Raw genomic sequence first — 25,062 nt, 5'->3', positions numbered from 1 at the left:
TCTTTCCCAGTGTCTCATTTGCTTTGTATTTGAGATGTCCTGAAGGTAAATCTAACACCTGAGAAAGAGGATCACTTAAGGAAGAAAGCAGGTATATTTTAGGAGATTGAGGAGCTATAATTTTAAAGCCTTTTAACATTTTGATCTCTTTATAATCTAGAGAAAATGACAATAACTAAGATATTATGTATGATAAATTTTTTTCAAGTAGGACAAATCCTTCCTCTGATTAATTATCATAAAGATCAGCTATAAAATAGAAATATAAAACTTGTGGTCCCATTCTTACCATCTCCTAAAGGTAGAAATGGGAATGAGAAATTGATTCCTTCTATTTATTAAACTCTATAGTTTGCATATTGATGCCAGATGCTACTTGTTTGATAGTCATTAGATGGCTAGTGTAAAACTAATCCAACACTCCAAGTATTCCGCTGTCCCCTTTGTATGTACTGCAGTCAACCTCCTGTCCTGAAGAATCTCTGGGCTTATTTACTTTATTGGAGATTAGCTAGTTCTTGTCCATAAAACACCATCAGTAAGTCTACTGATGAATTCCCTGCTATCAGGGCTCATCCTATGCCTAACCTTCCTGGAGGATCTTTTGTTGTATTACATATGTGCATGTATATGCATGTATTTATACACACATACATATATGCTGTCTCTATAACCTATTTCAAACTGCTTATCATTTCAGAGAAGGAGGAGGAGAGGGAGAGAGAAAAATTGGAACCCAAAATTTTTTTAAATGAATGTTAACAATTGTCTTTACATGGGGCAGTTAGGTGGCACAGTGAATAAAACACCTGCTCTGGAGTCAGGAGGACCTGAGTTCAAATTCAGCCTCAGACATTTAATAATTACCTAACTGTGTGACCTTGGGCAAGTCACTTAACCCCACTACCTTTCAAAAAAATTATAATATTCTTAAAATATGTATGCTATCATATGTGTGATTTTAACTACTTATAAAGTTTCATATGATATAAAACATTATGTACAATAGAGCAACCAACTCAAGTTATCACTCTGAGATACTAAATAAACCATAAACTGGTTTTTAAGAAGTTAAAGTCAACAATTTAAAAATAAATAAAAACAAGACTATGTTTATAAATATAATGAATAAATCTGCCATGATTATGTTTTATGAAAGCTACTATTAAAATATACCTTCTAAACTAGCACTAACTAACTAGCTCTCTAAAGAGAGCACTGATTCAGGAGGAGAAGATGACATGAAATGAGCAGGTGACTATGGCTAATACAACATGGAAAAGTTAATTGAAATTTTGTCCTCCATTTAATGTTCTGCTCTTAGTGGAGTCTGAGTTGCTACCTAAAAGAGCAAGTAGGAGATATGAAGCATCCCAAGAGTATCATGAGCTAAAAGCTCAGATGAATGCCTAGCTGCTGCTAAATTCAGACTAAATGTTGAATATCCTTATTACTGGACCCTTGGAGGACCTAGATGAGGAGAAAGTTTGGCTTGTTGAAGGCAGGGGAAAGCTCCTCAGCCCAAGAGTCACCTGGAGAACCCCAGGAGATAAAAGCACTCCAAGTAGAGATTGCAGCCTAGCACACAGCCTCAAACTCAGGAAAGGTTATTTGAAAATGATGGAGATATCTGGTGGAATTGAACACTCCATACTTCCCCAATGCCCTTCCTGGGAAGGAGTTTCCCAACAACATAGGGTCTTAGATTTAGAACTGGAACCTACCTTAAAGGCCAACAAGTCCAATACCCTAATTTTAGAGAAAAGAAAACTGAGGGAGCCATCAACAAAGTGACTTACAGATGGTAAGGGTCTGAGAAGGGATTGAAATACATAGCTTCCTAAATTTAGGTCCATTCTTTTATTCACCACATCACTTAGCTTCCAATCTACTAGGCCTGGGATCCCCTGGCTAATGTCTTTATCTCTGTCTTTCTGACCCACACCCCTAAATCCATCAAAAATCTTTAAGTCTGAGGAAAACTACATGGTACAATAGATATAGTACCGAACCTAAAGTCAGGAGGACATGAATTCAAATTCGGCCTCAGGTACTTAATAATTACCTAGCTATGTGATCTTCAGTGAGTCACTTATAACCCCATTGCCTTGTAAAAAAACAAAAAAGAAAAAGAAATAAAGAACAAGTCTGATATCCTTTATAAAACACTTTAAGGTTTCCAAACCTTTAAACAATATTACATAAACTCTATGAAGTCATATATTATTTGCCCCATTTTATAGATGGGTGGTTTGAAGTCCAAAAAGGACCTCATGGTTTAAGAGAGTCAGAGCAAGGCTCCTTTGAAGTCTTTCAGATTCCAAGGGCCAGAAAACTTCTTTGCACTTACCCCACTAGCTTCTGGATGGGAGGCATGGGGGGGGAGAGAAATGAATCAGAGAGCCAGCATAGAATATGCCCATCCTCCATTGTAATCTCCTTGAAATCAAGGAATTCATCTTTGCAAAGACAGGGCCTTGCTCACCCAAGCATTTGGGGCACTTACACTGTCCTTGTTAAATGTCAATGAACCTGTTGAGTCGGGAAACCTGGGTTCCACTGATGGCCCTGCAAATCACATGGCTGTGCCATCTTTCCAAGGTTCATTGTGTCTTGCTATGTAAAATGATAGCCTGGAGAGGATGAAATCCTGAGATCCTATTCTCCCTCAATTCTCTGGCCCGGTTGGGTTGTAGACGGCAGAGGTCTTGCAGACAGTTTTTGTGGGAGCCAGAGTCACCTAAGCATCTCCTGTGGAGGCTCCAGTCAGCCGTCTTCATCCTCCTGTCATTCACAACTTTGAGGACTTCCAAAAAGGGGAGTGTGGATGGTGCTCCAGTGCTCCCCGCTGGGCTGGATGCATCACGGCAGTGTTTCCCTCCCGCCCCCTAGGTCAGACCAGACAGTCTGGAGGACCCAGTGGTTCTGTCAGGTCACTTGCACTTTTATGTAAGAGGGATAGGACAAGTAGCGTTGTGCAAGGGCTCCCCCGCGCTATAAGAGGGGTTGGAGGCCCAATGGATCCCTCAGTGGAGCCACAGAAACTACAAGATTTCGAGGTAAGGTCTGGGTTCTCACCTTTCTCCCTCTTCACTTTGTTTTTTGGAGGCAGCTCAGCCACAGGGTTGGCTAGCCTCAGCCCGGCACCCCCCAGGGAAGGGGAGGCAGGCAGAGATCAGAACTGATTTATCGTCTCTTATTTGGTAACTTTGACCTGAAGTTCTAGCCAGAGGGAAGGCAGCCCTGGGAAGGGAGGAGTGAATGCTCAGTCAGCCTTGGAGGAGAGATCTTGATCCACCAAACGTCACTTCTTGGTGGGAGCCCCACTACAAGCTGTGATCCATGGAGGAAAATTTCTAGACCTGTCCAAGAAGAAGGCCCTTGCTTCAGAGCTGAGATGCTTTGGAAATTACCCAAAGCACATCTCCAAGAACCACGGATTCTCCTTCCAGAGGGAACAGTGAGTTTTGCTCAAGCCTGGAAGTTGAGGTAGGACTAGACAAAAGTTGCCTGCAAAGAGAGGAAAGACTTGGGGGTTAAGGATTAAGTTGGCGGTTTTTGATTTTGACATTAAATTTGGAAAACACCTGAACAATATGGGGTAGTGGGCAATGGGACTTTGAGTATCTGCCTGGATCCCTTGGGAACTGAAGCCCAGTGTGATTTTTTTTATCACATACCTCTCAGCACCATGCCTTTCTTGAAACTGGATAAACCAGACGGCATTACAGTTGATTAATTGTTCTGCACCCAGTGAAACATAATGTGGTTAGAAAGTAGAGAAATCTTTAAATGGGGTCCAGGTGTTGGCCTTGGTTTTTGGAAAATTCAAGAAGCAAATATTTAGTGATGGGCAGATGTCACTATAGCAACTTTTGCTTGCCTAGCTTAGTATATTAAAATACACCAAAGATGATTCTCATTCCAGTCACTTGTCTACTTTCCTGACATTTTCATCTTGTATAGTCAGTTGGAGACAAGAGGCATCTTGGAGTAGTGGATACCAAACTGGCCTCAGAGAGACTGAAAGACATGGGTTCAAGTCCCATCTCTGGCAGACAATGATTGGGTATCTTGGGGCAGCCTATTGAATCTCTCCTCTAGGTTTCTAAGACTATGCATTGTAAGGAAAATACAATATTTACTGGTAAATAGAGTTTTTTCACCTAGACTTCTCTGTACCATTGAAGTAACAGTTGTGGGAGAGAGAGAGAGAGAGAGAGAGAGAGAGAGAGAGAGAGAGAGAGAGAGAGAGAAGAAAAGTCATGGATATTTGAGACTAGGTTTTTGTAAGAGAACTTGGGAGATGCTGGAGTGGTTTCTGCCAAAGTAGTGCTGGGGTTTAGAGAGTAATCATTCACATTTATTTAACACTTAAAAGATTTACAAATTAGTTTCCCCATTAGTGAGATGGGTTACATAGGCATTATAACAATTTTAAAGAAGAGGAGCCCAGGGTTCAGAAAAGTTAAATTGCTCACTATCACAAGCTATTAAGTGAGAGAGTTCAACATTCAACCAAAATCTGATGATTTCAAGTTCATAGGATCAAAAAATAAAATACAAGGGTCCCCTAAGATTAACTAATACAACCTATTCATTTTAAAGATAAGAAAACAGGCCCAGAGCAATTGTGACTCACCCAAGGTCACATAACAATTAAGTGGCAGAATGTGAATCTGACCACTTTCTACTAGCCCCATTTTGATTCTCTCCAGAAGGTAACCTGGCCCCATTTATATAAAAGCTCAGGTCTCCTGGCTTATTGTTATTGGGGTTTTTTGTCTTTTCAGTCCTGTCCCACTTTCTTTGTCTTCATTTGGTGGACATACTGAGATGGTTTGTCATTTCCTTCTCCAAGTCATTTTACAGATGAGAAAACAGGCAAACAGGATTAAACGTCTTGCTCAGGGTCACTAGCTAGTAAGTATTGGAAGTCAAATTTGATCTCAAGATGAGTCGTCCCTATTCCAGTCCCAGCACTCTATCCACTGTGTCAGCTAACCACCCTGATCTGCACAGATTTCCTGCTAGGTAAACATAATTATGATCTATTAGGTCTTCTAAAAAGCAACCCCTATTCTTTTTTGGAGAGTTTATTATTACACTAGCAAGTTGGATCCAGTCAAGGAGAGCATTCTCATTATCTTTTCCCATCTGAAGTTGCTTTCCTGACTGTTAGAGGACTCTGAGAATCAGTGCAGTCCCCTTACCTGGCAGGGTGCCCAAAGAACATGCTTGATTTCCTCCCTCCTCATTCTCTTCCTAAATCCCATTATATTTTCCTTTTTTTAATCTTCTTTTTTAAAGGAAGGTCAAGGGTAGGGAAGGAATAGAAAACAGAAAAGAGAAAATTGAAAAAAGTGAGGAAGGAAGGAGAGAAAGAAAAGAGAAAAACAAGATACTAGAGATGAGAGACAAGAAAGAAAAGAGAAGAAGAGAAAAGAGAAGATGAGAAGAGAGGGAGAAAAGAGTGCTCTTGGAGTCTCTATTGTTTCACAGACTTGGCTGTATCGGGCATGGTTATAGAGAGGAAATTTTCCATGTTGGCCAAAGTTTCATTCCATTTTCTAATTTTATACTCAGAATGACTATTCTCAGCACTTTGGGGAAATATCTCCCTTGCCCTCCTCTCCAGGAAGTGGCACCAAGAGCCAAGGAGCAGAAGAAGCCAAAGCAGATTCCAGTAAATTCCTACCCTGAACTGTCAGTTTGCAGTTTGAGGGCAGGGATGTTGGAACAAAGTGGCCAGTTTGGAGGCAGGTGAGGAAGATTGGTATTAAAGAAAGAACTGACCATGCAAGACATAAGTCATTGCCCCAACCTAATCTAGACTGGAAAAAGGGTCAAGGAGACAGTGACTCTGGAGAACGTAGCTTCTTTGATTTCTCCCATCCCACTAGCTTACACACCATTGAAAACATGCACATGACTTAACAGCAATTCAGTCAGGCTTCCCAACTGGTCAATTTTATGCCACCCATTGTAGTATCAGACTGAGTGGATGAATGCTTGGTTTCTCCATACTGTCTCTGTCTGAAAGTTCCTTAAACCTACTTCTTTTAAGATGCCTTCTTGGATTAGTTGGAAGACACTGAAGCTTTCCTCTTGGACCCAATTTTCTTAAATATGCAGGCCCCACAACTACTTACTCCCTTCCTAATACAGCCTTTGCATCTATATAGCATTAACACAGCTGTGGATAGGAAGCTGAGTTAAGAAGATCTGGATTCAAGATCTGATTTTGAAACATTCAGATTGTGTGACCTTAGGCAAGTCATTTATCCTCTGAGAGCTCTAGGGACAGCTGGGGGCTGCTAGGTCTTCATACACTAGCTGTGTAAACCAGGGCAAGTCATTTAATTTGTTAAACCTCAGTTTCTTCATCTGTAAAATTAAGCTGGAGAGGCATGGCTATGTGGCACAGTGGATAGAGCACCAGCCCTGGAGTCAGGAGTACCTGAGTTCAAATCTGTCCTCAGACACTTAATAATTACCTAGCTGTGTGGTCTTGGACAAGCCACTTAACCCCATTTGCCTTGCAAAAACCTAAAAAAAAATAATAAGCTGGAGAAGGAAATGATTTCGGTATTTTTGCTAAGAAAATCTCAAATGGGGTCACAAAGAGTCAGACACTACAGAAATAATTAACAACAAACTTTGAGGACAATTCTCTAAACCTCTAAATTGCAGAGAAAGTGGAGTTTACTCACTAAGAATTCTAAGAAAATCACAGGTCTAACTCCATCCCCACCTTAGGGAATTCGCAATTTTGAAAAGTATCTAAATTTACATTGTGACAGCAAAGAATCCATTTGTAAATCATTGTGACTAGATTTGAAAGTGAAAATGTGTAAATAGAATAGGGGAGGGAGAAACTGAAGCAGAAATTTTATGTAGATAATCACCATCTCTGCAACTTACACTGAGGTACTAAGGAGTTAAATAACCAGACATTTCCATATTTTCTCCCCCAGTGTATTACAAGCAAGCTCCTTATGAGCTTCAACTGTCTCACTAGCCTTTCCTTTTATCTTTCCTCTACTTTTTCAATTGACATTTTATCATTAACATGGTGCCCAAATGACAGTAAGTTCTTAATAAATTCTTGTTTATTGAGTGATTTACTGAGAATCACACAGTCATTGTGTGTCAGAGGCTAAACTTGAACCCAGGTCTAGCTGACTTCAAGCCCACTGACTCTTTATCCCATACTTATAAAAATGGATCTCTTATATGCTACGCCTATTAACTGAACTGCAACTATTCAGTGTTGGTTCTTAGATGTCTGTCTTAGATTCAAACTTGAGGTGGGCATTGAGAAAAATGCCTTTTCTCCTTTATCTGTCAGGGAGTATGAGCAGGAGCAGTTAGGGTAGGGAAGCAGAGATGACTCCAGAGTAGTTGGAAAAGTTGCATGTGCTCCAAAGGAGAGAAAAGTGGAAGAAGGAAAATAATATTCTCTCCATGTTTTTAAAGTTCTGAGCAAATGAACTATGCTTCATAAGGAACAAACAATGAAAGCTGAGCCATATGGACAAATTGAGGATTGCATTCAAAGAAAGTTTCTAACAAAGTTAATGACACATATTGAATGAGATTCATAAACATTATTATGCTATATGTTAATTAGACTTAAATGGAATGCAGTTTACCCAAATTATGAATTGATATTAGTTTTGCACAGTCAGTCCCAAATATTTCATTTTTCTCTTCTCACTTTGTCAGTCTTCCAGCATCAAATCAAGAAGCAATGATATCACCAAAAGTTTCACTGATCATATATAGGGATAATCATTACTGTAGAAGCATTGATCTTGGTCATTGGCTCTGATACTTCCTAGCTCTATGATTCTAGGAAAATTTCTGAGTTTCCATTTCCTCATTTGTAAAGTTGGGACAATAATTTCTGCAATATCTCATCATATGGGTTTGTAAGGGCCATAATAACTGTTTTGTAGAGTTGTAAGAGTAGTAGTGTTTATAAAGCGTAGGATACTATACAAAGATAGATTATTGTGGTGAACATTATAATTTTAGAATCCTATTCTATATTCATAGGGTGGAGGATAATTAATGGCATGATTTATCATGGCATTTTAGATAGTCAGAACCTCAGAGATAGGGCAGCAAACCAGAACTGAGGGAGCCAAAGCAAGTCTGGAAATAAAAGGTGAAAGACCAACCATAGGACTGGGCTAGAATCCAAAAAGACATGACAACCAGCAGTCAAGAGAAAGCCAGGAATCAGAAGGCATGCAGAACAACTATCAGGGACTAGATAGGAGACATCAGCTACAATGAGACTCTAAATTAATAGCTAATAAATAATGGCTAACATTTATAGTGCTACCTATGTATCAGGGACTATTCTGAGCCCTTTATAAATATTAGCTCTTTCACTCCTCACAACAACAACCCTAGAAGGTAGGTGCTGCTATTAATATCATTTTAATAGATGAGGCAGCTGAGATGAACAGAAGTCCAAGGACTTGCCCAGGGTCACCTAGTTAGTGAATATTTGAGATTGGATTTGAACTCAGGTCTTCCTGATTCCAGATTCTTCACTCAATCCACTGTACCAGCTAGCTACACCCCCCCCAAAAAAAAACCAAAGTGAGTCAAATGCTCTCTCAAACAGGAACTGTCTCTAAGAATGCTAGTGGAGACAGGAGCCAATTCTAAGGGATGTTAGCAGATGAGCCAGGGTATGAGCGGTGTTGAGTGTGTAACCTGAATGGAATGGAGACTAAGATCTCAGCACTATGGACAGATCTTGGCAGGAGATTAAATTCATCCCTGGATTCCCCATTCTTGGGAATCTTGGAGAATTGCAGGATTATAAAGAAAAAAAGGGAAGAAATAGGAGAAGGCTAGGGAAGTGGAGGAGATGATACCTAATCCATGTTCCTGGGGCTTTGGGAGAGTACCAGTCCAGGCAGATTTGTCTGCTAAAATTAGCGGCAGCAAATGCTCTTTATCCTCCCTCATGATTTCAGATAATATGTATTCTGGCTAGTCTTCTCTCAGAAAGTCAGAAGTCTAGGTGAGAAGAAATCAGTGGTGAGTCAGAGCCCTACATTTTAATTAGAGATAATAAAAGTGGCTGAAATGCCTTCCCATGATGCTGCTATTTGATTTTTTTTCTTTAGATGGTCATGAAGTCACTAAAGTACCAACCTCATAGTGAAGTGTGGTGGAAGAGATGAAAACTAGGGGAAGTCTAAAGATGAATTTTGCTATATTTTTCATAATTTTGTGGCTAGAGATCTGACCTCCAGCAGTTCGAAGTCTCCCCTCTTTGAGGCTAAATGACTCGTTCAGTATTACACAGCCAATCTTTATCCTAAAAGGTCCTGAACCACATTGTTAGTGCCTCTTCCTCATTACCTACTGTTTCCCCCAGTAGACTTGCAGACAAGAACAGTATTACTTTGTCTATGTAGTCCAGAGACTAAAACATCATATGGTACACTAATAAATGCCTGCTGGTTGAACAATTTCCTCCTTAAAATGTTTAGATGAAGAGAATAAAATATGGAAATGTTTTAAGCAAAAAAAGGTGCTGGAAACAAGACTTAGGAGCCTTAGTTGAAGCCAAGATGAAGTCAATTTTTACTGCGAACAAAAGTCAACAGCGCTATCTAACCTATATTTGTCTCCCAATGAGAACATGGATGGGGGCTAGCCTTGGCTTCAGACGAGCTGGGCAGGTTTAGTCTGCCAATCTGAGAGTTGGATCTCTCCCTCTTGCCATCAACGCCCACAATGGCTTGGAATGGATGGAAAAATCACCCAGTGGGCTGTAGGCTCTTGGCTCTCCTACAAATTGTCTTGATTTCTCAGACTGTAATGCCTCCCACTCCCCATTCACAGTCCAGTGTTGCTTTGATCTGGAAAGACAGCCTTAGTCTTGGAAGCTGTTTATTCTCTCCCCCACCTCACAAAACTCTAAACTTAAAGGTGAAAACATTTACACAACTTGCTACCTTATTGTTCAACCTTAGACTTAGGCAGGGAAGAAACTTTAGGATTAGCTAAGAAAGATCAGAGAGGAAATTAACCAAGCCCACCATAGGGTTCTATATGAGTTGGCTTAAAGAAGGGGCTGCAAGCAAGCAATGAGCAGAGGTCCATGTAGAGGGGCAAACAACAAGAAGAGAAAAGTGGGGATCAGGTTCTTGTCATGGGGATGAGAGTTCAGAGGTGGAACTCTAGCCATTGGAATGACTGAGGTAAAGCTAAACTCAAATAATCTATTAAAAAACTTGTCTCATAAGACAATCTTTCTACATCTATCAATCTATCAGGTACTACTATGTCCTGCCTCCACTACCTGTCCTCTTATTCATTTCTAAAAAGTCTGAAATCTGTCTCCCAACATCATCATTCAACTGAAACTGCTCTCTCCAAAGTTATAGGTGATTTCTTAACTGGCCAATCTACTCCCCTTTAATTAATCCTTGTTCTGCTCTCTATGCAACCTCTGACACTGGATTATTACCCTTTTCTCCTGCATGCTTTTCTCCTCCTTGAATTTTCATGACCCTGCTTTCTCTCCCTTGGTTCTATTCCTAGTTATCCAATCAATCCTCCATCTCCTTTTTATGGATCTTTATCCAAGTCATACCTATTAAACATGAGTGTTTCCCAAGGGTCTCGGTCCTCTCTTCTTATTCTATATCCTTTTTATTGGTGAGTTCCTAGCTCTCATGAGTTCACTTATCATCTATATGAAGATGATTTCAGATCTATATATCCAGTTCTAATATCTCTTCTGAGTTACAGTCCCACATTCCCAATTGCCCTCTGTTCACCTCAAATGAGATGTTCCATAGGCATCTTTAACACAATATCTTCCCAAAACAGAACTCATTATCTTTCCCCTCAAATCTTCTCCTCTTCTGAGCGTCATGATCCTTCAGGAAACCGAGGTTCACAATGTGTCATCTTCAACTCCTCATTTGCACTCCTGTTTTTATATTTCTACCTTTACAACTTCCCATGTAAGTCACCTTCTCTCCCAATTCCCAAATTGTCCAACTACCAACGTGGTACAAGCCGTCACAACTTCATTCCTGGAATATTCTACTAGCCTCCTGATTGGCCTCCCTAATTCATGTCTTTCTACACTTTCTACACATTCTTTCCTCAACTATCAAATTGATTTTCCTAAAGCACAGGTCTGATTATATTACCCTTCTACTCAATAAACCTCTGGGGCTCCTTATTACCATCAATGTCCAGTATCAAATTCTTCTTGGCTTTTTAAGCCCTTCACAATCTGGCTCCTTCTTACATTTTACTCACTTCCCTGGAATCTACAACCAGTTATACTGGCTTATTTACTCTTCTTGTATGAGGTTTTCTCTAATGACCAAGCATTGTCACTCCCAGCTGGGCTTGAGATGCTGTCTCTCCACAGCTCTGCCTCCTGGCTTCCCTTGCTTCCTCAGAGACCCAAATCAAATTCTACCTTCTGTAGCAGGACTTTCCCAGTTGCTACTTCTGTCCATGTCCTTTCCTTCTTATTTACATTGTACACAATTATTTGTATGTTCTCTTCTATTAGAATGCCAGCTCACTGAGTAGTCATATTACATTTTTGCCTTTTTTGCATCCTCACATAGTAGTATCCCCATAAAGAGAATATAGCATGAGAAGAGAGGACAGATCCTTGGGAAACACTCATGGTTAAAAGGTATAACATGTGGTGGAGCTGTGAACTCATCCAACCTTTCTGGAGAGCAATTTGGACTTATGCTCAAAGGGCAATAAAAATGTGCATATCCTTTGATCAGCAATATCACTACTGGGTTCATACCCTGAAGAGATCATGAAAAAGGGTAAGAATATCACTTGTACAAAAATATTCTTAGCAGCCCTTAGCAGCCCTGTTTGTGGTGGCAAAGAATTGGAAATTGAGTCAATGTCCATCAATTGGAGAATGGCTGAACAAATTGTGGTATATGTATGTTATGGAATACTATTATTCTATTAGAAACCAGGAGGGATGGGGATTCAGAGAACCCTGGAAGGATTTGCATGAACTGATGCTGAGTGAGATGAGCAGAACCAGAACATTGTACACCCTGACAGCAACATGAAGGTGATGATCAAATTTAAAGGACTTGCTTATTCCATCAGTGCAACAATCAAGGACAATTTTAGGATATCTGCAATGGAGAATAGCATCTGTATCCAAAGAAAGAATCATGGAGTTTAGACAAAAACCAAAGACTATTACCTTTAACATTTTAAAAAAGTTATCTTATTGTGCAATTTTGCTATCTCTTATATTTTATTTTTTTTCCTTAAGGATATGATTTCTCTCTCAACACATTCAATTTTGATCAGTGTATAGCATGGAAACAATATAAAGACTATCAGATTACCTTCTGTGGGGTGTGGGGAGAGGGAAGTGAGATTGGGGGGAAAATTGTAAAATTCAAAAAACAATTTTAAAAAAGTGTAACTTGGATGAAGATCCAAAAAGAAGGAAACTGAGGAGTGGTTGGACAATAAGAGGAGGACCAAAGGAGAGAGAGAGAAGGGTCATGATTGGCATAAGAACACCACTTTACAATAATTATAGTTATCCAAAAATGGAATGGATTGCCTCATAAGGCAATTATTGGAGGCATTCACTTGTGTCATCCCTCTTCAACCCAGATTCTAAGATTCTGTAATTCTTCAACATTGGTTCAATGATACCATCCTCTACTCAGCTGGGTTCATGATTCTTGTGGAACAAAAAGGTCTTATTTACACAATAACAAAGAGGAGATTTTGGTTATAATTTGGAAATATTTGAAAGGCTTGTGATTTCCTCAATTTGGGAACTCCTGGTATGATAACTTCCTTCACCAATGCAATTATAATTCATCTATAATTTAGCAGATAAATCCCAGGTAGTTCTCAAAGCACAAAGAGGTCATGTCTTGAACACAGCTAACAAGTTTTAGAGATGGAATTTGAATCTAGGTTTTTCTGACTCAGAGCCCTGTTCATTAGAATATTCACAAAAAGGAGGATAAACTAGAAAATGTTAAGTTTTCTTATAGGTGTGAAAATCCCAAATAGGGAGATACTGGAGAGTAAATAAACCCTGCTTAACTTTTCCATAGGCATCTTTAACACAATGGAAAGAGTACATTAAGTACCAAACTATATAACTTGCCCTTGTCAACATTGAGGTTATTGACTAGTCTGATCTCTATTTCCAGGGGGTGTTTGGAGGATGGATTGGAGAGGGTAGAGACTGGAAGTATGGAAATCAATCTGGGGACTAATACTATAATCCAGGCAAAAAGTGATGAAAGTCTGAAGGACAGCAAGAGCTGATAAGGCATATTTGTGATAGAGAAAAAAGGATGGATTTGAAAGATGTTATGGAAATAAAATTCATAGAAAGTAGCAAATGATCTGGTGGGAATGGGGGATGATGAAGGAGACATTTGTCAAAGATGATTCTAATGAGTCAGAGAATGGGATTGGTTTCATCAGAAGTAGAAAAGTTTATAGAAGATACAAGTGTAGGGTGGGAAGATGATGAGTTACATTTTGTGCCTAACTAGACTTGAGATGTTTAAAGGATATTCATCTAAAGATGCCAGCAGATATTTGGCAGTGAAGGACTAGAATTCTCATGAGATGTTAGGGCTGTCTCTATGAATTTGGAAGTCATCTTCATTGAGATAAGTGAACTCACAGGAATTGATACAAGTGTGCTTTGTCCAGGTAAGGTCAGAAAATGGCTAATGAATTCGCAAATAAAAAAGCACTCAGACAAATAAAAGGAGAGAAAGGAGAGAACCAAAAGAAAGCCCAGGAAGAAGTGAGCATCCAGGGAAATGTTTAGCATGTTAGAAGTGGCTAAGAAGATGGAAACTGAGGATATCTTTTTAAAAAATTTTTATTAAAGATACTATTTGAGTTTTACAATTTTCCCCTCAATCTTACTTCCCTCCCCCCACCCCCATGGAAAGCAATCTGTCAGTCTTTACTTTGTTTTCATGTTGTACCTTGATCCAAATTGGGTGTGATGAGAGAGAAATCATATCCTTAAAGAGAAGTCTAAGAGGTAACAAGATCAGACAATAAGATATCTGTGTTTTTCTAAATTAAAGGTACTAGTCCTTGAACTTTGTTCAAACTCCACAGCTCCTTATCTGGATACAGATGGCACTCTCCTTTGCAGACAGCCCAAAATTGCTCCCGATTGTTGCACTGATTGAATGAGCAAGTCCTTCAAGGTTGATGATCGCCCCCATGTTGCTGTAGGGTGCACAGTGTTTTTCTGGTTCTGCTCATCTCACTCAGCATCAGTTCATGCAAATCCCTCCAGGCTTCCCTGAATTCCCATCCTTCCTGGTTTCTAATAGAACAATAGTGTTCCATGACATACATATACCACAGTTTGCTAAGCCATTCCCGAACTGAAGGACATTTACTTGATTTCCAATTCTTTGCCACCACAAACAGGGCTGCTATAAATATTTTTGTACAAGTGATGTTTTTACCCTTTTTCATCATCTCTTCAGGATATAGACCCAGTAGTGGTATTGCTGGGTCAAAGGGTATGCACATTTTTGTTGCCTTTTGGGCGAGGATATCTTAATAGTCAAAAAAATCACTAGTATCCTTTGAGGAAGCAATTTCATTAGAATGATGGGAAACAGGTCATACTATAAGGAATTTAGAAGTGAGTGTTGAGTAAATAGAGGCAGGAAAAGAGAAACAAGCCTGGTTCTGAGACTGGAGCCCAGGAAGGAGTCTTTCTTCCACACAAGTTCTCAGTGGTAGCAACAAAAGTGTCCAGTTAAACAGATCACCCGAGTTATACCTATGCCCACCCTGCATGCTTAATTGGTATTATTATATAGAGATATTTGTAATATATAGAAATAATTATATCATTATCATCACTAAAACTTAATCCAACCCAGGTTTGCCAGGATGTTTGGGGTTAAAAAACAAAACAAAACAAAATAAAGCTTCTTCATAGTTTTTAAAGAACTGAGAAAGAAAAAAAACAAGTGTTTCTGAAGTGCCTACTATGTGCCAGGAACTGGTAAGCATTTTTTTGAAAATATTATCTCATTTGATCTTCACAACAAACCTGGGTGGTAGATGCTATTGATGATCCTCATTTTTATAGTTGAAGAAACTGAGACAAATAGAGGTATAAGTGACTTGCCTAGGATCACACAGTTGGCAAGTGTCTGAGGCTGAATTTGAATTCAAGCCTACTGATTTCAGACCCAACATTCTCTCTATTCTCTGTGTCACTGCCTAAGGAAATCTATTCCATTGACATTTCTTAGTAAAGACTTATCCTAGTCTTTGACCCAAGAAAGCAATCAAGAAAGAAAATAGTAGTATTTGCGGGTCAGGGATAAGGTTGTTACTAGTGACCAGAACCTCAATTTCCTTTCTTCTTCTCTTCAAGGTCAGACAGATATACCCACCTTGGAAAAGAAAATGCATTGTGTATCCTTGTGCGGGTTCTTGTGGCTTTGCTATCATCTCTACCACAGCCAAGCAGTGCCCATTCGGAAAGTTCAAGATGACACAAAAACCCTCACCAAGACCATCATCACCAGGATCAATGACATCTCACACACGGTAGGGGGAGTGCATCAATGTGCATTATGACTCTAGGAGGGATCTGGATTGGATTCCCTTCTCAGAGAAAGACTCAGAACCCATGGCTGCTTTTTTCTTTGTCCCTAGTTTTCTTCTGTATGAATGCTAACCATCACCCCATCTACCCTTTCTCTGCTTGTTTCTAGTTATAAAATAGATGAAATGAAACCTGTCTTTGTCAAATGTATGCAAGAGCAGTGACTTTAAGAAATGGTACCAACAGCCAACAATAGCTATGTTTAGCTCTAATTTACCATCAAGGAAACCAAGACCCAAGTAGGTTGACTTAGATTTGTCATAATATTCTGTACGGCCTACTGTAGCAAGGGTGACTAATCTGTATCATTGGTGACTTTGGAATTTGAGGCCATGAGGTGAATTCTCTGTGATCCTCTCTTGCTAGGTGATGTAGGAGAAACTGCAGTAGACTTGGAATCAGTAGATCTGGGTCTCCATATGAGTGGCAAAGCATTGTAGCTCTGGAGAGTTGAGTTACCCTTTATGTCTGTGTTTGTGTCCCCCTATATGGGAAGTGTCCCTAGTAGGAGAGTTCAGCAATGGGTTGCACTGATACTGTGAATAAAGTTTTAAGTCACATTCTGCTGTGGACAACTTAGGCAGGGAGGATACCATGTCACAAGATCAGTAATAGCTATAGTCCTTAACACTACCTTCAGAGCCCTTCCCTAATTCTCTTGGATGATTTTATGCTAGAAATATGGCAACCTGAATGGGAAGAATAGCATGCTTTGGAAACTATTCTTCCTTCCCTATAATGCTAAGAGATCCTGATGGAGGTCACACTCTTGCTGGGTGAGCAGCTGCAAGAACCACGGGGAGTGGTTGTTAGCTTGTGACACAGCAGGGGCACTCCATATAAATGACTGTGGCACCAGAGCCTTGGGCTAGCAGGGCTGCTGCCCCAACTACCATTGTTTGCCTGCCCATGTTCTTCAGGCAATCAGAGCAGACAGTGACATTTCTAAGTCCATCTGAACTCTATCTTCAGATCCAGCCCTGGTTCTTCTCCATAGAATTGGCAGTTGCAACTTGTATTGAGGGTAATTTGGAGCAGAGAGAGAGAGCCCCCAAAAGAGCAGTTCCTCCTGCTAGAAAGTCCCTAATAGTTTAAGGCAGGATTCCCAGGTATTTAGGGGTAGCCCCATTGTAAATGAAATGCAATCCAAGACAAGTTGGGGGCTGCTTGTTTTTTAAAATATTTTATCAATTCTATCAACTGAGAGGCATCTTGGGTTTGGAAGGGATTCTGCCAGAAGAAAGAGCCAAAATAAGGACTCGACTACTTAGCTAGAAACCCTATGCCCAGAGATCTAGCTGCTTTGAGTGATTTGTGATAAACGGCCAACCAGAAAGCAAATGAAAGGTGCTGGTTCAGAACTAAAAATAGTGTTTAAGGCAGCAATAGCTAAATGTTAAGTAATTGAAATGAATGACCATGTTGGCCCCAGAGAAAAGATGAATAAACGTTCAGCCCTCCTCTCAGTTAAGAAGTGAAGTACTAACCTATATCAGACTGTTTGTTGTCATGGGGAGAGAAATGGAAAGGAGGTGGGGTGGAAAAATGTGAAACTCAAAAACTTGCAAAAGAATGAATGTTGAAAACTATCTTTGCATGTAATTAGAAAATAAATAAATATGGTGGGAAAAAGAAGTGAAATACTATTGATTCAGAATGTTTCACATAATGTCAGACAAGAGCACAATGTTGGATGATTTTATTCCATTGTTTTTGGTATTTGTTGTTGGAAGAGAAGACTCATTATGGTTGGTAGTGGAGCATGTCTGGGAATTACTATAAAGTAAAAACAAAAGACATCAATGTAGATTTTGTATTGCTTGGCTTTGCATATCTGTTGCAGGCATTTTGTTTTTCTTTCTCTTTCCCAGTGGAGTAGGTGAAAGGAAAAGAAAACAAAATTCTTGTTAATTAAAAATATTCCTTTTTTTTAAAAAGTCACCAATTCATAAATGATATATTTTAAATTAATTTTTAAAAAGCATTTTCCTCTTTCATCTTCCCCTGCACTGGAAAGAGAAAAGAACAAAGCTTTTGTAACAAACATATACAGTCTAGCAAAACAAATTCTCATATTGGCCATGTCCAAAAAAAGTCTTCAATTTACATCTTGAATACAAAACCTCTTTATCAGAAGATAGGCAATATTCTTTATTTGAATCCTGATTAATTATTACATTGATCAAATATATTAAACCATAATATTGACTAACAAATCCTGAGTCCACAGATGAGGATGGAGGATCAGATAGAGCCTAAGATTCCCCAAAAAGGGTGAAAGTACCATAGGACACAACCAGTGCTTCCAATTTGATGTCCCCAAGCAACTAGCCTTGGCAGAGTCAGTGAATCCAGACAACTATAGGAAAGTGCTTTAGCAATTTTTACCTAGAGAGAGAAATAGGGATCATCTAGAGAACCCAGACTCTCCAATTCATCCAGATGAGGATCTGATGTTTCCAGAGCAAGGACCTAGTTTATGTGGCCCATTTGCCTGACAGCAAGTAACTGAGGGGAGAAGTCTGTCAACTGAAGGGAACTAAGTGGTGGATGCAGGGCAATCTTGTCTGATTTTTCTTGAGGGAGTCTTGAATGGAGTCCAGGGACTAGGTCAAAAATGTTGATTGGCACAGGTTCTAGTCAATTAAGAAACTGGATCATGAGCAGCCTAGTCAAGCAGTGGGGGATACAACTTCAGAAGACATCCCCTCCCGGGCAGGAGATGAAGGGAGGAGGAGAGGATGGAGTTTAGGGTGAAATACTGTTGAAACAATGAGGAAAACTAAGCCACTGCTCTCACTTCTCTGAGGCTGCCTTTATCATGGCAGGGAGAGGGGAAGAGAACTAGGGAAGGTCAAGAGAACCAAGTGAGACCTACAGAGCAGTGCAGGTTTGATGAATGATTCCCTGAATGGTCTTCTCTATATATCTATATTTGTGTTTCCCTGTCATAGAGCATAAACCAGATGGCTTCAGCAGTGATGATCTTGTCTTTGGCATTACCTCCTGAGACCTTGCTAAGCATGCAGATATGTGCTTGGACCAAAGTTACGGTTTTTTGCAGCCAGAGATCCCAGGATTGTGATAGGGCAAGTCCCCAATGCTTCCCAGAGCAGACCATCCCAAGATGACCTATTTCAGAAAATTCAGTTCAAACCCATAAAAACTTATTAAGCACTTCATGGGTTCTTCATACTGGAAGTGGTGCTGTGAAAGAGATAAGACTTAACCTGGATCTTAAAGAAGAATAGGAATGAGAAGAGGGAATGTGAAAGAGAAAGGGTTTCCAGATGAAACAGCAAAGGGAATTGGGGAATAATCATGTAATAGGTAGGAGATTTGATTGTGTCAAAGGTGCATGTTGGAGATCAGTAGATTATAGGATTTAGAATTGAAAAAGATGTTCAAGATTAACTAGTCCAGCTTCCCTCTCCCCATTCTTCAGATCAGGAAACTGAGGCACTAGAATTTAAATGACTTGTAAATGCAAAGACCCCACAGTAGAAAATAGCAAAGTCAAGTGCTTAAACTTCAAATCTAGTATTCTTTGTACCATTCTAAACTGCTTCTCTATGCAAAATTAAGATTAAGTTGATAAAGTATGGACTAGCAAAAGAAAAAACAGCTAGTTGGCATGATGAATAGAGCAATGGGCCTAGGGTCAGAAAGACCTCAATTCAAATCCAGCCTCAGACACTAGTTGTATGACTCTGGGCAAGTTACTTAATTCTATTTGCCTCAGTTTCCTCACCTCTGAGCTGGAGAAGGAAATAGCAGACCACTCCAGTATCTTTAGGGATGACTGAGTGGTGCAGTGGATAGAACACTGGGTTTGGAATCAGGAAGACTCATCTTCATGAATGCAAATCTGGCCTCAGACACTTATTAGTTCTGTGACCCTGGACAAGTCACTTAACACCCTTTGCCTCTGTTCCATAAAAATGAACTACAGAAGAAAAACAATATCTTTGCCAACTAAAACAGCCTAACAACAAAAAGCAAAAGAGAACTTTGAAAAATAGCAAAGGGTGGAAGGAAAGACTAGTAGGAGAGATGGGGCGGCTGGGTGGCGTAGTAGATAAAGCACCGGCCTTGGAGTCAGGAGTACCTCGGTTCAAATCCGGTCTCAGACACTTAATAATTACCTAGCTGTGTAGGGAATAGGGGGCTGTTACTGGTGCTGAAACAGAGGAATAATAACAAAATTTCAAGAAGTCTGGCGACAGTATCCAGAATGGATTGAAGAAGGCAGATAAACCAGCTAGGAAGTATTTCAGCTAGAAGGTGATGAGGACCTGGATTGGACTAGTAGAAATGAAGAATGGAAGAATCTAAGAAAATTCACACACAGAGACATAAACATGTTCCCCTCAACTATTGGGAAATGCAAATAATTAAAGCCCAGAGAGAAAAGGGGAATTGACTCAATGCCTGTGATTGACTCTCTCTCTCTCTCTCTCTCTCTCTCTCTCTCTCTCTCTCTCTCTCTCTCTCTCTCTCTCCCTCTCTCTCTTCCTTTCACACAGTATTCAATCTCTGCCAAACAGAGGGTAACTGGCTTGGACTTCATCCCAGGGCTTCATCCCTTCCAGAGTTTGTCGGACATGGACCAGACTTTGGCCATCTACCAGCAGATCCTTTCCAATTTGTCTTCCAGAAACATGGTACAAATATCCAATGACCTTGAGAACCTCAGGGACCTTCTCCATTTGCTGGGTTTCTTAAAGAGCTGTCCCTTCGATGAAGCTGATGGTTTGAGTGCTTTGGGGAATTTGGAAGGTGTCATGGAAGCCTCATTGTACTCCACAGAGGTGGTGACCCTGACCCGACTACAGAAGTCTCTGTATGGCATGCTCCAACAGTTGGATCTCATCCATGGTTGCTGAAGTAAAAAAAAAGGGTTCTCTCTCCTTGTTGGTGAAAACCTTAAAGTAGAAAACTTATTTAGGTTTCTTCAGCAAAATCTAGGCTTTTGACTCTATCCTTTACCTAGGACTTAAGATGGTACCCTCTCAATTCTAGTCATGTCCTCCAAGGCAAAATAAATTGTCATATACAGTTGGACACCAAAGATCTACACACATACCAAAATTTGGCTCAAGTTGCCATTCAATGGACAGTGGGTACAACATAGTGTGATCCTTATTGAACTCTTCAGCTATTGACAGAACTGATATATATATCCTTCCTTCACTTCCTTCCCAAACCCTCTTCCCTTTCTCCCATCAACTCCCTACTACACATGAATGTGAGCAGTCATGACTTCAGGTGATGGACATATTAGTCTTTCCCTAGTAGCTTCAAAGAGTCATCAGGTTTCAAATGGAGATAATACCTGTGGGGAGCCCCATTTTGAATTATTATGGGATGGCTCCTAGATGCACTTGGCAACTCCTAAGTGGCACAACTTGGAATCTTTTATTTATTGTTGGGTTTTTGTTGTTGTTGTTGTCTTGTTTTTGCTACATTTACCTTTATGGTCTCTCTAAGACCAGCAGACTGAGAGTGCTTCAGAATCAGTGCTGCCATTGAAGAAGGAAACCCTGGGTCCTGTTGAGTGACTTTCGGAGCATCATCGCTTCAAACCAGACCCAGTCAAGGCTGCCCTGGAATTAACTCTTCTCCCTTCACTCTTTATTTCTACTATGACTGACTTTGATTAAAGTGATATGATTTCATTCACTTCAATCCCATTTCAAGTGGATCACCAAGGACCAGATTATTTAAGGGGGGAAAAAAGAAGATGAGAATTGTTTTCAAATGAGATGTGACATTCAGGGATGTGGCGGGATGGGATCAGGTTATATTTTCAGGGTAAGATGAGTTACTATTGTGGGTGTTCTTTGAATAATACTTAGCTTAACAGGTCCCTTTTCCCCCTCCCTCCTCTCCTCTTCCTACCATTAGGGTCATGCAGTGAAGGGAAGTTAAGTGTTTGGGCTCAATCTTTTGCAATTGGGGTGAGGCTCAGCTCTGCTTCCTTTGCCTCACCCTCACTGTACATCCCTATCTACCACAAATCTCAAGAATGAACAGCCATTTTGGGGTGTAACTGGTAATACTGTGAAGTCAATTTCTCAGCTCACATGACCACCCAGGAAAATGTATTCCCCCCACCCTTAAAAAAACAAAAAGTGTCAAGGAGAAGAGAAATAACTAGGAAGCTACAAATCATAGACTGCTATCTCAAAGAGACTGTGGAGGAATTTCAAATAATTTGTGGAAATTGGGGCTTTGAGACTGAATAGCTTTTTGCTAATAGCAGTCATAAACTCTGGGTTAAGGAACAGAGTGAGTAGGGAAGCAGCACTATAAAATGCAAAGAGCTCTGAAGGCAGAGAGCATATCTAGGAAAGTGCTATAGGTGATGAACTGGGAAAGTGGGAATGGAGAAGTATGGAGGAACCAAAGAAAATGTGCCAGTGTCTCATCCAACTACTGGGAAATGAATGCAAGTGATAAATCCCAAAGTAAAAAGGGAAACTGACCCATTGACTGATTGTGTTTGACCTCCCATTTCCTCTCACTCAGAACCTCTGAGTTAGAATTCTGACTTACAGTGAACAAATTACATAAGGGAAGGGAGAAGAAATAAGCATTTATATAGGGCCTACTCTATACCAGGTACTTTACAAATATCTCATTTGATATAACCTCTTTATATTACCTCATTTGACATAAACTCGCAAATTCTCAGCTTCCCCATCTGTAAAATGAAAGGGTTAATTAAAGTCTCTCCCAGTTCTAAATCTATATTCCTATATTCACCTACTCCATGCTTGTCTATTCTCCCCTTCAGAGACTGTCCATCACCATCAGGTCAAATTCTAGCATTTCCTCTATATACTTAATGTCTCTGTACTCTGTCTCTGCACTCAAACCAATAATTCTTACCTAGAGCAGTCTGATTCTCCTTGTGGCCCTGGGCTAATTACTTATTATTTATACTATGAAAGTGTCTATACTCAAGCCTCTGGCATGAATTAATCACTCCCTTATGGTGCCTTTTTTGATGTCTCAAACAAAGCAGAGTCACTCTCCCCTATTCATTCAGAGAAGTAGAGGCAGTGTCAGGTAGTTGGAAAAGCCCTAGATTTGAAGTCAGAGGACCTGGGTTCAGATACCAAGCTCTGCTATATACTTCCTTGGGCAAGTCATTTAACCATTTGGAACCTCAGTTCCTGAAGGGTTTGGACTAGATGATCTCTAAAACCCCTTTCAGCTCTAAATCAATGATCTGATGATGAGGGTTTCCTCTTTTCTGTTGGTGAGTAAGAGCAGGGTTCTTGGTGAGTGGTCCAAAGACCCCCAGCCCAGAGATCTGGATCAATACTATTGAGGTATCAGAATGAAAGTGCATGTTTATAAGATAAGCCACTTGTGGCCAGAGCCACTGATCAAGGCAATAAGGGTATATAGGAAGGCCTGGGATTTTCCTCTTTAAAATCTGCCAGCCTTTAAAATGCTGATCCCCATCTGCATTTGGTCAGGTTTTTTCCCAAGTTAAGTGAAGTCAGTATTGTTTAGATAATTGCTTGCTGAGGACTGGACAGTGCCATATATTACTATTGTTCAGCATTTCAGTCATATCCAATTTTTCATGATCCCATGAATCATACTGTCCATAGGGTTTTCTTGACAATTAGACTGGCATGGTTTGCTATTTCCCTCTCCAGGGGCAAACAAAAGTTAAATGACTTATCTGAGATCACATAGCTAGGAAGTTTCTGAGGTGGCATTTGAACTCAGGTCTTCTCGACTCCAAGCCCAGTATTCTGTCCATTGTCCCACCTAGGCATCTCTACCATATATTAAAGGGAGATACAAAAGAAAAGAAAGAAGACCCATTCCTTGCTCTCAAGGAATTGATGTCCTAGCTGGGAAAAATATCAAGTGAAATTTCTGCCTCTAGATATAACAAATAATAAAAGCCTAATTGCAAAGCAAAATATATCAGCAAGAGTGAGATCGGTCATAAAATAAGTTAAGCACCATATCTCTGGGGAACCACCAAGGTAGCAATACTATCTTGTAATTATGTGTCACGCTTCTACTCTTTCAAACCTCTTTCACTTCTGTTCTCACCTCCCAACACCATTTTTGAAGTCAGGCAGAATTTTTAACCCAATTTAAGATATGAGGAAGCTTAAAGTGCACAGAGGTTAAAGCATTAACTGTAATATGAGATTGAATACTTACTTAACAAGTGGCATGGTCTGGTATCTTGATTCCCATCTTGTTGGACGATGAATCCATCTAACGAGAATGAACATGATTAAGTCACTTTGAGCAGGGAGGCTTCCTGGAAATGGTGAGTTTGAGGCAGGTTTTGAAGGAGAAGCAGAGGGAAGAAGAATGATTTTGGGGCAGAGACTGCGACCTATTCTAATACATAAAAATAGGAGAGAGCAAAATATGTTCAGGAATTGGCTGGGTTGTAGACAAAGTGGCAAGGCAAGAGAGTTTTAAGAAGGGGCTGAGAAAGGTCTTGGAAGAACAAAGAAGAGATGTTTAGAGGTGAAACAGTCAGCATTAGGGGGTGATTTGATGCCACCACACCAGATGACTGCTGTCTGGGCTGCTTTTGAGAAATCTTACCCTTCATTATTTATCAACAGCTGCTCAAACAGGAAAAAAAAACAAATTTGGTCCCTTCTTTTATAGAACCCTGTGGTATCAATTCTAAAGTTAAATGTCTTCCCAAGGGCACAGTCAAACTAAATTGTTTGCATTTTTCTCCCTCCTTTGTAGAAAAGAAGACTTCAGGAGATTCCAAATAAATTACCTTTACCCTCCAAAAGTCTTAATTTTCCTTCACTGTTTTCTGAGGAGGTGGTGGGGGTAGAAATGGGTGCTAAAATCCCAAAGCTCATTTTATTTAATAGGGTCTGACTTGGCACAACCCCATCAATCAACTGGGGGGGCCAACTCCATCCTGGCTTCAGGTAGACAGCCAACTCCCACTTATTCAGGGTAAAAGATTATCCTCAAAACACAAAGCCAGCAGCATCTATAAATGATGTCCTAAAGTTACTGGATTTCTTTAATGTGTCCTTGAATAATGTCTCCTGTGGCAAATGAAGCCAAGACTGCCCACTCTAACAGAAAATAGAGATGGTGAGGCAAGGACAATGAGAACAGAATTCTCTTGTTCTTAAGTGGACCTAAGTGAACTGTTTGATTTTTTTTTCAGTTAGTAGTTTGAGAATATTTTTTTAAAAAATATAATTGTTTTCTTTGTGATCTTATATATTTATTAATTTAAAAGCATGATTCTGAGCAAGATTTCACCAGATTGCCAAAAGGGTCTTATTAAATTTTTTAAAAAAGCTAAGAAATTCTGTTCTAAAGAGAGTGCCTATACCCTACATTAGGGT

The 25,062-nt window shown here is 39.9% G+C and overlaps 1 protein-coding gene across 2 annotated transcripts; it reads left to right on the top strand.

The window, feature by feature from the left end:
• Window positions 1-2,983: 2,983 nt before the first annotated feature.
• On the top strand, window positions 2,984-24,682 carry LEP (leptin). 2 transcript variants are annotated; one of them, XM_074193766.1, is made up of 3 exons: window positions 2,984-3,059; window positions 15,452-15,627; window positions 20,212-24,682. In XM_074193766.1, exons 2-3 carry the CDS (start codon window positions 15,484-15,486, stop codon window positions 20,569-20,571), a joined length of 504 nt encoding a protein of 167 aa, XP_074049867.1. In that variant the 5' UTR covers window positions 2,984-3,059; window positions 15,452-15,483; the 3' UTR covers window positions 20,572-24,682. The 2 variants fall into 2 exon arrangements, with proteins under 2 accessions (XP_074049867.1, XP_074049866.1); XM_074193765.1 differs by lacking the exon at window positions 2,984-3,059 and adding an exon at window positions 3,247-3,489.
• The last annotated feature ends 380 nt before the right edge of the window (window positions 24,683-25,062 follow it).

The sequence above is a fragment of the Macrotis lagotis genome, chromosome 7, assembly GCF_037893015.1.
Source record: "Macrotis lagotis isolate mMagLag1 chromosome 7, bilby.v1.9.chrom.fasta, whole genome shotgun sequence".
In the NCBI taxonomy this organism is placed as follows: Eukaryota; Metazoa; Chordata; class Mammalia; order Peramelemorphia; family Peramelidae; genus Macrotis; species Macrotis lagotis.
Note: the sequence above shows the minus strand (reverse complement) of the source record. Positions and strands in the feature narration are given on the sequence as shown.